General features: G+C 37.0%; 1 protein-coding gene across 4 annotated transcripts; it reads left to right on the top strand.

Annotated features, from left to right (window-relative positions):
• Window positions 1-999: 999 nt before the first annotated feature.
• Window positions 1,000-12,211, top strand: LOC139965814 (peptide methionine sulfoxide reductase-like). 4 transcript variants are annotated; one of them, XM_071968558.1, is made up of 4 exons: window positions 1,000-1,277; window positions 4,692-4,864; window positions 9,356-9,637; window positions 10,434-12,211. In XM_071968558.1, exons 3-4 carry the CDS (start codon window positions 9,456-9,458, stop codon window positions 10,654-10,656), a joined length of 405 nt encoding a protein of 134 aa, XP_071824659.1. In that variant the 5' UTR covers window positions 1,000-1,277; window positions 4,692-4,864; window positions 9,356-9,455; the 3' UTR covers window positions 10,657-12,211. The 4 variants fall into 4 exon arrangements, with proteins under 4 accessions (XP_071824659.1, XP_071824656.1, XP_071824657.1 ...); XM_071968555.1 differs by having other exon boundaries at window positions 1,003-1,277; window positions 9,386-9,637; XM_071968556.1 differs by having other exon boundaries at window positions 1,003-1,193; window positions 9,386-9,637.
• The last annotated feature ends 208 nt before the right edge of the window (window positions 12,212-12,419 follow it).

Consider the following 12,419-nt stretch of genomic DNA (forward strand, 5'->3'; position numbering starts at 1 on the left):
GAAGGCTGGGCGCCTAGACACGATACTCGATCACGTCATGTAACTTGTGAATGTGGTGGCATAGATGAGGGGGCGGGGAGGGGTACGACCCGGACCCATGTGCTCTGTCTTTCAACCTTTGAATCTCAAATTTCTAACAAAGTTTCGAAAATGTTAACTTTGTATTTCAAACTTCTAATTATTTTAACCTGAAATTTAAGGGCAGAGAAATTTTGCCTTCTTGTCCAAATGTCGACCTCCTGTTCGACCATTTTTCGAAATAATTTTTCTGGAAATTTCGACTTCCTTTTTCAAAATGTCGACTTTACTATTCCCGGGGTATTTTCTACAAACTTACATACCTCACTTGGAAATTTGACCAAGTTATTAAAACCGTACGCGACTTATATTTCCTTATAAACTGTCGAAATTTCGGCGTATCGTCGAAATTTGTACTGTTTGACGAAATTGGCACGTTTTATATAGGCCCTATATAAAATTCGATCTCAGTATCGTAATATTGGGGGTTATGACTCCTCTGGATTATTCCATTTTTATTTATCATCATCCAAGCATGAGGAATGTAAAATACTCAGGAGGCTATTGGTCTGTTGTCAGAGCCTCAGGGAAAATTGATTTCCCATTAAAAAGTCAATATGTTATAGGAAAAATGTTTTCCTATTGCAATCGAAATTTGCATATTTTTAAATCCCCTGATATCTTGTAACCTCGCGCTACAGACATCGAAATATTCGCGATTGTACCCTGGGTGACCTGCCCAAGAAGTTTCATATTATCTCCGAGTTTATCCAGGGAGTTGGAACCGGGCGATTAATGGAACCACGGGGTGCTGTTTACCGCGAGACCATTTTCCTGAAAGGGTTGAGACCTTATTCATACCAGGGGGTAATTGGTTAAAGGTCACCACGGACTTCCTATTCTCTTAGAAGGAACTTACGTCACGGCGTTTACGTAACGGCGCTTTCAACGAAACGTGAACAACGTTGCAGGCTATTATATGAACAACACACAAGGAAGCTTACAATTGCCAACTCACGGTGGTTTCCGGCAAAAGTATATTATTCATTCGTCATATTTCATTGTTGTGTGTTTAGACGTTAATGGCACACAGACTTCGGTTGCTTTTCGGTGGCAGTACTAAGGAAACAACACAGAGGTTCCTTACTAGTTGGCTCGGTTTCAGTGAAGTGCAGGTTACTATAATAATCAACTCTTAATCATATAAATATCGTGTCTTTCATTGCATGGGTTCATCAGTTGGGAAGTCTAGTACCAAAGTGAGTTTTATTTGCAATCTTTGTCGTTACATCATGGGAATAGCCGTTTAATCAGATTTTGAGTTTTTTGTTATTCAGTGTAAGGTATTCAATTGAGTTAACATTAGAACATGTAAATCTTGGTGATAACCAAAGAAGAGCCCAAAGACTTGGCTTAGTATTAAGTAGCATAGTTAGACCATGGAGCTATCTGTTTATAGCTCCATGGTTAGACCTAGTGTTGTAATGTTACGCAAGCCCAGTCGTCTCTTACCATAGTATATGTATGCTAAGATAGACCAATGTAAGTTCGGTAGTTTTTGCTTGCAAGTGGCCTAGAATATGCTACTGAATAATGGGGTTGTGGTAATGATGTTACTTTTTACTATCTAGGTATCCTACAACTTCTAGTACTTTGTCCATTCATTTGTTTACTTCTTTAACATAATTCTTACTTTTAATTTTACCCTCAGAGTTAAGCTAAATTGCCACCAGTAAACAACATTCATATATCTCACCGATGCAATTCACATGAAAACTTGTTCCCTTATAATTTGTTAGTGGTATTTCTCTTTATTACATTGTTCTCTCAAGTTAATCACATTTGCTTTTCAATGTATCAATTGTGATCAGGGTATTGAACTAACATTTTCCTCAAAAGGAAATTGTACAAAAGTTAATCAGGAAGTGTAACTGGAAATTAGGTGCAGCAATATTACTTAAGTGACTGCTTGACTGGAGTGCCATTGTTACCACAGAATTATAATTTGTAGCCAATTTTAAGAAACAGTAAGCACAGTATGGAGAGAACTTGTTCCTCCATCTTTCCTTGAATACTCAGATTAACACATGAAGCCCACATTACACGACACAACAAGACCAGTACATACATCTATTGGCTCGTAACCAGATTCATTAGAGTACTGTGTGTGACCCAATGAATAATGTGCATGCCTGTTCAGTGATCTCAGATCCAGAGACAGGGATCAAATGAGAACACGACAGAGATTGTAATAAAAATATTTCTGATCTTGCAAACATAGGTTCAAGATCAGGAGATCCAATGTGAACACAGCTATCATGACAAACCAACTACAAGATGTTTGTTTTGCTATATTTCTCCTTCCATTGTTTTGAACTTGGATTGGATTGGGTTTCGACTTTATTTAATTAAGGTGAACTGAATAATATACCAATGATGATGGTAGTATATCATATTGAGATGTAAAAAAAAAATTGAAAGAAAAAGCAATTTTTGTCAATGTACATCTATCACATTTTCTATTTTGCTGAACTGTTCTGTTTTATTTTATATTAAATATTGTACAAAGGAATTTAACTGTGCAAATTTCAGCAGGATACTGAGAATGTGTTAATTATCATCCAGTCAAGAATACAGTTTACCCTGGACTATCCTTTGAAGGGGTATATCACAATCGCCTAAGAATCTTCAATACAATCTTGTAATTTGCTTCTGTGATGATGTCATGAGTTTCATTTTTAAACTTTGGGTAACATGAGGGGAAATTCATTTTAACCTTTGAATAACATCACCTACTGTAGGAAGCATGAGTATGCAATTTGTACGTATTTAAAGCACACCTATATTTATTCTTGTTCAAACAGAATGGTGGCACTTGAATGCATTTAACACGAACTTTGGTTATTCAAATACAGTATGACGCCATAATAAACACTGTTTTATTGTGTTAGCCTCCATATAAAAGCATTCATTTATGGCTCAGATTTAGTGACACATATTTTGACCAACTGTAGAGCAAGTACTACCTTAGTGAAGAACTGTAAGTAGGACTTTAAATTCATTCAGTGTACCTGGGCCAGTCAAATTACAACTAGTGATATTGGTCTCTGTAACTAAAGCTGCTTTGTGTATTGCGACTATGTTTTAGCATGCTAACATTTCAGATAGGTGGCAAACAATAGTTACTCACAAATCAATTCTTAACAATCAGACAGTAAAATTGGACATACAGTACAAATTCCTAATCAATTTTACTGGATTTGTGCCTTTTGGTGTCAGGTACGGTACAGTTGAAGTTTATTTTGTTGTCTTAAATGTATTTAATTTACAGTAGACATCGAGGAGTTATTACTGATAGCATCCAGTATTAGCTTTTGCTTCCATGTTGCCATGTTGTGTATCTTATTTTGATGCAGTACTTTTCTTGATTTCAATGGCAGTACAGATGGCAGAAGAGATGGTTATTTCTGTATACTGTAGGAGGGAGGGTCTGTCTTTGCAGAGCTGGTTCATTGCTATGTAGTCCGTATTCAATACTGTCAGTCTGTGTGTTAGAGTATGTGTCTGTGTGAATTATCAAGTATTGGAGACACACTACACATGCGAACAACATGTTATATTTCAGTTCATAGTTCAAATTGATTTCAGGTTTCAATTTCACTTGTCTTATATTTGTACAGGTTCCTTAGGAGTATGAGGTGCAATGTCACAAATTTGATGATCAACCCATTTATAATAAAGGGTGCAGTGATAAATAATTGACTGTTACTTTAGAAAAACTAAAATAGTTATAATTATTTCAAGAATTACCTGCATCAGTATATTCTGACTTGTTACTTGATTATAGAAAATGTTATTTTGTTGTCACTGGAGGAAATTTGGTGATGATTTTATGGTGGAAATAGTGATTCAGTATGTTTGTTAATTTAAAAAAATTTACTTCACCTATAACATAATGGAAGAGTATTTCTACCAGCTAGACAGTGGTATATATATGTCATGTCTTGTTTCAATTGGTATGCTTAAATAGAACATGTGTATAAGTTTGAGGTATTTTGTTATATAGGGTCAGAGCTAAATAGACCTGTATCTGAAATGTAATTTGAAACAGAAGAGTATTCTGTTGCAGGCATCTGTTGCTTGTTCATGTATATATGCCATCAGCTTAACATTAAAGATATAAAGAACCAGATATTGGGAGCACTTTCACAAATGGCCTGTTCAAAACCGGTGCCAAGTGAATAAAGGCGGTTGCATTTGAAGCAATGAGGCTTAGCAATCTGGAGGTCCTGGGTTGACTCACGGTGGGGTCATAGTGAGGCACATGGTTTTATCCAAGAGCAATCTGTGGTTTTCCCATCTGAAATGACTTTCTAAATTGAAATGATTCCAAATTTGCGTTAAAATGTCGAATTGGCAGCCACCTAATGCGAAAGTTGTTAATCCATAAGCCTCTGCATGGTACTCCCACAATCACTAAAAGCATCTTAAAAATAATTGCCTGAATGATTATAAACTGTCATAATGAGTTTATCGTGAAAACTATCAGTTTCTGGTATCTGTTCCATAATTTCCCAAACTCGGTCCTTGAAATGTGGGTTTTTTTTTTTTTTTAAGCAAACAGACCATTATGTCTCAATTTGTATGTATTTTTTTTTTGTGCCCATATATAGATGGAGGGAACAAAGCTTCCAAGGCCAGAGCCGAACTGCCAGACAGAGAGAGCCACATTTGCACTCAGCTGATTTTGGTTCCCCGAGGCACAGTTTGGCTGTGCCCCGGGGGTGGTCCGCACCCGAGTTGGTTATACTGGCGGTGATAAAAAGCTGCCAACTTACTACAGCATGTAAGGACACTTTCATTTGGGGTTTTTTCTGTTTTTAATTGGTAGATGGACTAGACAGATATGGAGAGAATGTGACAGGTACTATACTCTAAAGCTGTATTTTGTTATTTGCTACAATCTTATCTGGCCATGCCTTACTGAGCATGAGTTGGAAAGAGGGTATACCTGGAAACATGGTCTGTAACTTAAGTCCACCAAAATGGCACCAGTAAATATGAATTGAATTGGGCTTAATAACATATTCTAGTGAAACCAAACAATGTACTTATATATGTGGGATTTTGTTGGATTAAAATGGTTAGTAAATTCCTAGTTAGGCATGTTCAATGACATGGTCATAACAGCGAAGATGATCGAGGCGGAATGAACAGGTGTTCAATTATGTATGATTTCTAGCTTGGCCAAAGTGTGACAAAAGATTGATGCTACAGAACACAAACTGAAGCTTTCACTAATTGCGTGTAAGCTATATCGGTAAAATTGATGTTACAGTTTCGTCGATAGTTGAGGCTCGTACTGCACAGTACACACCAGGCTACAGTATATATCACACTGTTAGTCCTTGTCTAGTCTGCACAGTACACACCAGGCTATAGTATATATCACACTGTTAGTCCTTGTCTAGTCTGCACAGTATACACACCAGGCTACAGTATATATTACAGTTAGTCCTTGTCTAGTCTGCACAGTACACACCAGGCTACAGTATATATTACACTGTTAGTCCTTGTCTAGTCTGCACAGTACACCCCAGGCTACAGTATATATTACACTGTTAGTCCTTGTCTAGTCTGCACAGTACACACCAGGCTACAGTATATATTACACTGTTAGTCCTTGTCTAGTCTGCACAGTACACACCAGGCTATAGTATATATTACACTGTTAGTCCTTGTCTAGTCTGCACAGTACACACCAGGCTATAGTATATATTACACTGTTAGTCCTTGTCTAGTCTGCACAGTACACACCAGGCTATAGTATATATTACACTGTTAGTCCTTGTCTAGTCTGCACAGTACACACCAGGCTATAGTATATATTACACTATTAGTCCTTGTCTAGTCTGCACAGTACACACCAGGCTATATATATTACACTATTAGTCCTTGTCTAGTCTGCACAGTACACGCCAGGCTATAGTATATATTACACTGTTAGTCCTTGTCTAGTCTGCACAGTACACACCACGCTATAGTATATATTACACTATTAGTCCTTGTCTAGTCTGCACAGTACACACCAGGCTACAGTATATATTACACTGTTAGTCCTTGTCTAGTCTGCACAGTACACACCACGCTATAGTATATATTACACTGTTAGTCCTTGTCTAGTCTGCACAGTACACACCAGGCTACAGTATATATATATATATTACACTGTTAGTCCTTGTCTAGTCTGCACAGTACACACCAGGCTATAGTATATATTACACTGTTAGTCCTTGTCTAGTCTGCACAGTACACACCAGGCTACAGTATATATTACACTGTTAGTCCTTGTCTAGTCTGCACAGTACACACCAGGCTACAGTATATATTACACTGTTAGTCCTTGTCTAGTCTGCACAGTACACACCAGGCTACAGTATATGTTACACTGTTAGTCCTTGTGTAGTCTGCACAGTACACACCAGGCTACAGTATATATTACACTGTTAGTCCTTGTCTAGTCTGCACAGTACACACCAGGCTATATAGTATATATTACACTGTTAGTCCTTGTGTAGTCAACGAGTTGACTGTTGCTGAGTGCACTTTTAGTTGTCATGCATGGCTAAGAGTATTGTTTAACTGTAATGAAGAAGAAAAAAGCACAATGATAATATAAAAAAATACAGTGTTAGTTGCTGGTTCTGCTTCTTTGTGAGTATACCTTTGATCCAGACAGTTTGCAATAAAGAAAAAAATATTTGGTCTGCTTTTTCATTGTAATTTCCTTTCAAAGTATGAATCATGCTGAGACCCAAAAGTCCACCATATTGTTAGTTTCTCAATTATAATTAACCCTATCAATAGAATGGCTTTTGGCATGAATAATATTTCTTTAATCAATTTTTCTCATCTATTGCCCAATGGGTACAACCATGTTTACCCCCCCCCCCCCTCTCTCCCTTTCTCTCTATCCCATAAAGGCCATGTATAAAATAGCTTTTTTGACAAACCTTTCGCATTAAAATAATGTGATAAGAGTGTGATAGAAGTGACATAGTAGCTGAACAGTTGTATGCTAGTATTGGTTAATGCAAATATTATATTATCCCACCATGTATGTGTGCTGTAAACTTAAAGAATTCATGATATCGACATACCTCTGGAACTACTTCATTCTGGTAAAATTAACCCCCCCAAAAAAAACAGCACACAAAGTAAAGGAAGTCAAATTTGCACTACTTTGTTTATTAGGCGTATGTACTTTGTACAGTAGATGTAAGGAGCTATAATGGACAGGAAGGAGATACTTGCAGTTTCACTTCTTAAGTGTTTGAATTGAAACTAATCATTGGAACACTGTTTCATGTTTATTTGTTACTGTAATTGAGGAAGTTCCGTTCAAACATATCTTTCATAGTAGCAGTGACATCATTAATCGTGTATCTTTATGAATTGGGATGTTCAGTAGGGTTTTAAGATTCCAGTGGGGTTGTTTGTATATGAGAATAGAAGTACTTTTATGCTTTATGCTTTTGTGGTTTATGAATACATTGTGGATACTATATGCAAACAGTGAGTTGGAATCCTGTGTTGAAAGGATTTTTCTACATTGACGTCAGAATATGACAACTATATTGAATAAAAGTAGAATGGAATAATAAACTTGATGACTCACTATTACTCCTACTCAGTTACTAGCACTGAATTACTAGTACTAAGTACAGAATTAGACCTGTGCTAGATACACTGATAGTACTACACTGTTTCAAATAATCGGAGACAAAATTTCTAGTTTCATTTCAGCAATGATTAACTACATTTACATTGAATGTCAGTGATTTTCATGTGTTTATTTGCATGCAGGTTGTTAGATGTATTGATTATAAGTTCTTCTTGTTACTGTATATGGTTGTTAGCTTGTACATATCTGATAAGACTGAAAGCAAAAACAATATCTGCAATGACATAAAAATGTGCAATGTTGACATATTACCACCCAAAATGATAGCTGCCATTTTTGTTTTAAATTTCAATATCACCTTAAATTGACTTCTATCTTTTATCTATATTATAGATAGTTTTTGCTGATTCATTATCTAGCTAAATGTCAAACCCCTACAGTTGAGCATTACATTAATCACCAAACCATGATGTAGCAACTGTTCACATACATTGAATATTCACTTGCCATGTATGTGCCTAATTGCTTCCCTTCCAGTGACATTTCATTTGAAATGGGTGTGTTATGCTGATGACACAGTATCCTACGGGAGAACTTAAGGGACATTTCACTGACGGTTTATTCACAAGCATCATTAAAATTTATAGATTAAAATTAGATTAAATGAGAGAATCACTTCTGCATCACTGTTTTCCTCGATTAGCTCTTTTCGTATTGCAGAATTACTCTTTGACATCTGCAGTTTGATGTGCAGGGAAAGAAAATTGATAGCTGAAGGAAAACTTGTTTCCCTCAAAAGTATTTGGGTAACATTCCATTATTTGATGCTTGGCAAGATGTTCATACATTACAGGGTGTACTTAATATTCAATTTTCAGATTCCTATGGTTTTTGCCTTATGAGTAAGTCACCAGTACAGATGGGCCGTCAATCATACTTTTAGTTATCACCAACAATGAATAAATAAGGCATTAGAAAAGTGCACACATAGCAGCTGTTTGAGGTCCATTTCTAACATTTCATGTCTCACTTTGAATTACCATCACCCTCAAGTTGCAGTACTACTAATGCGGTGTGGGCTGGACAAGGTCTCATTGGCCTAGGGCTTTGGTCTCTCTACTGTAGGTGGACCATGGCTTAAATTCATCATGCAGAAGATTTAAAGGTTCATGAAAATAAAACTCAGCCGGCAATCTTGCATTAATAGTGTATTAACATTTAGCACCCTAATCGACCGTGAGCTTGAGCACTGGCCTACCCTGCACGTTGCTCAATTTAGCTAAAGTGAGATTTTGATTTTGTCTGGCTCTTTGCTCCAACAAGTATTTTTCTCTTCACTCCATAGAAATTTAATTACAACCCTGGCTAGAATTAACACTTCCAGGTTACATATGTTTCAAACTGAGCTGGCTTTCTCTTCATCTTTAATACCGTTTCTGACAGCAACACTAATAGATCTTGTTTTGAAATAGGGAAATAGGGTGTAAATAGGGTGTAAATAGGGTGTACATAGGGTGTAAATAGGGGTATGCTATGCTCCAAACACAGCAAGCAGATCTCAGAGTCATCCATAGATGAATAACTTGTTTTTGATGTTGGCTAATTGTTAGCTAGCTTTCTGACATCCATCCATCCATCTGCCATCTTTCACAGACTGCCTGGTTTTATTCGTTTTCTTATTAGGGGGGACCACACTGAAACGGTCGATCTCGAGTTTGACCCTTCAGAGACCAGCTACGAGGATCTGCTCACCATGTTCTGGAACAACCACGACAGTACTTCTTGCCACAACAGACAGTATATGTCGGCCATCTTTTTCCATGGTGAGGAGCAGAAGGCACTCGCAGAGAAGACGAGGGATGAACACCAGAAGACCTTGAAGAGGAAGATTCAGACAGTGATCAAACCGGCTGAGACATTCTACGATGCTGAAGAGTAAGTAGAAACAACCACAGGATTCCAATGGTTTCTAGAGTTGGTGGGTTTAATACCATTTAACAACAATTCTGAACTTCATGAAACGTGCACTGCTGCTGTAACATAAACTTTGAAATACTTCAGCAGTTAATAGTGGGATTAAGTAGGAAGAGATAGGGGGGGGCCATTTTGATTATATGTTACACAACAACAAAGTTCTGACTAATGAAAAGTGAAACTGTGAGGCAGGGTAATGACTAAGTGGAAGTGAGACCAGGGCACTTGCACCCATGATAGAGATTTGATTCAAACTTCAACTCTTCCCCACCTCACTCACCCCTGTCATCTTAATACCTGACTTAACCATTGCTTTTGATGATATGTAGCACTTCTCTTTTACCTGCCTTAGTATAATCTGTTACCAGAGCAATCAGGTAACCCTTCAATCTTCCTGGCCTCCCACCCCCCCCCTCCCCCAACCCCAATGCCCATTCTGGTGAAGTACCATATCTGGTCTAGCGATTAATTTTCATTTTTTCATCCTTTATACAATCTTATTGCGTACAGTTTGCTTGTAAAATATGTGATCCTTGTCAGCTTTCACCCCTTTCACTCTGATGAAGAAAGGCTGGTATCTCACAAATCATAGTCACCTTTAAACACGGGTAGTCTTCTAAAATGGTGACAAATATATTAAAATCCCTCTCTCAAATATATACTACTATAGATGGAGGCATAGAAACGGTACTGCATGATTTCCGCACTGCTATTATGTCAAATGTTAATTCCGTCTTGTCGACACATCTCATTCCAGCTACCATCAGAAGTACATGCTCCGTCAGCACCGCTCCCTCCTGCAGAGTTTGAACTTTGCCCCCAAGGAACTGATCAAATCTCACTCCGCTGCCCGTCTCAACGGATACGTGGCTGGCTTTGGCAAGAAGGACAACTTTGAGAAGGAGGTGGAGGTGCTGGCTCTGAACGATGAGCAGGCTAACTATGTCAGGAGTGTTCTTGGCAGAGGTGGTAGACATTAAGAAGCATTTATCAAAAGCAGAACATATTTTATCACAGATCGACAGAGGTTTATAGTTGATTATTCTTAGGTGTATAATTAATTAATAAAATCATCTTCTCTATGCCTTTTGGGGGAGAGGAGGGATGGTAAAATGGAGGGGTGGGAATAAACAGGGTTTAATAGTGTGTCCATTGGTTCTAAAGAGGCTATCATGGTACTATGCACAACAGAAGGAGAAAGGACTAAAACAGAAAATTATTTTATATATTGTCTGATTGTCATTGACAAATCTTTCTTAAATCAGTAACCATCCCTTTCTCCTTGTTCATGTTGAAGTGTGTGCTTTCATTGGAAAAGAAGTTTCCTTAAATTAAGATGTTAAAGAAAAATAGTTTTGTTGGTGGAATGTGATCTGGGGACTGCTTAAGATCTTTATCTGCTGGTGTCGTTCAATATTTTCTGAATTCTTAAAATAACCGGAAATTTTGCAATAACATTACAAATCTTTAACTTTGTTGTTCATTTCACAACCATCAAGTATATATTTTCAGAAAATAGTTTCAAATTAAGAAAAATTATGTATTGGGAATGATAGATATTTAGAAGCTTCATTGTACTAACTTAGTAAACCTTGATTTGACATGCTTTCATTTAATTTTTTTTTCACTGTTGCCCAACAGAAAATGGAAATAAGAGGGGGAGTAATAATTGCTGAATCTGCTAGCATTGGGGACAAGTTTTGCTTGATCTGGGGTTTTACCTGAATTGAAGTTTAGTAGACAATTATAGCAATGAGCAGTTTTAATTAAACTGGTATTGCCTGTAACTGATACCAGATTATTGATGCTATATTGGGTAAATTCTTATGACTTCCAGCCATACCCCCATTTCCTTTCACATCTTTAGGACCAAATGCTCATTGACACCAGGAAATGGTAAAACGTTGTCACCAAAAGCAGTTTAAAGTTTGTAGCATTTTGGCAATGCCATGCCAGAATATCAAGCCCTGAGGATGGAATACTTCTAAACTCCCTGATCAATGAGACTCAAACATAATAGAAATTCCTTACCTGTCAAAGTTGATGTGATTTTGAGCTTTGTCACAAACACATTTCTTCTATTTTTTCTCTGTCGAAACAGTAATATCTCAGGTGTTTTTGTGGCCAACTATCAAAATGTAGGAGTGAAAATCTAGTCTTTCTGGGAAATATATGAATAGAAAATTTGGTTAAGTGGGATATTTTTTTGTTACAAAGTTAAATGTTTTGGTCTAAACTGTCCTTGCAATTATGTGATCTATTTACTTGATGTCTGCTTTGTTTCTTATTTGTACTCGTTAAGTTTATTCAGAGCTGCTTAATTTTTGTCATTGAACCTCTTTCACTGATGATCCCAGTAGGTCAAAGGTCAAACTATATGATGTAGTGAGGTTAAACCAAGAACTCTTGGAACCAATCTATGGATGCTCTGAAGTGCCCTCTGACTTATTTCATTGCTGAAAGAGTTTCAAGCAAAAGTTTTAAGTAAGCTATATATATGATTGAATTTCAACTAAATATAGAGAAAATCTCTTACTATCTTTGCCTGTGGTTTTCTTTTTACTTATTTGTTTATTTTTTGCTTCTCAGTATTTGGTGATACATTACTTTATTCTTTGAAACTGGAACTAAAAGTGAACATAAGGAACTCCTGTTTTGTGTTTACAGTAATAAATTGGCATTGCAATGCAAGCAGGGGGCTGTTATGTACCGTCAACATGTAAAGAGGTTGTTAGGTCATTGA

This window comes from Apostichopus japonicus, chromosome 3 (assembly GCF_037975245.1).
Source record: "Apostichopus japonicus isolate 1M-3 chromosome 3, ASM3797524v1, whole genome shotgun sequence".
Classification (NCBI taxonomy): Eukaryota; Metazoa; Echinodermata; class Holothuroidea; order Aspidochirotida; family Stichopodidae; genus Apostichopus; species Apostichopus japonicus.

What these genes read in the sequence shown, in the direction of transcription:
- LOC139965814 (XM_071968555.1), top strand. An exon ending in ACATTCTACGATGCTGAAGA is followed by an intron (nt 9,638 to 10,433) that starts GTAAGTAGAAAC and finishes ATCTCATTCCAG; the next exon opens with CTACCATCAGAAGTACATGC.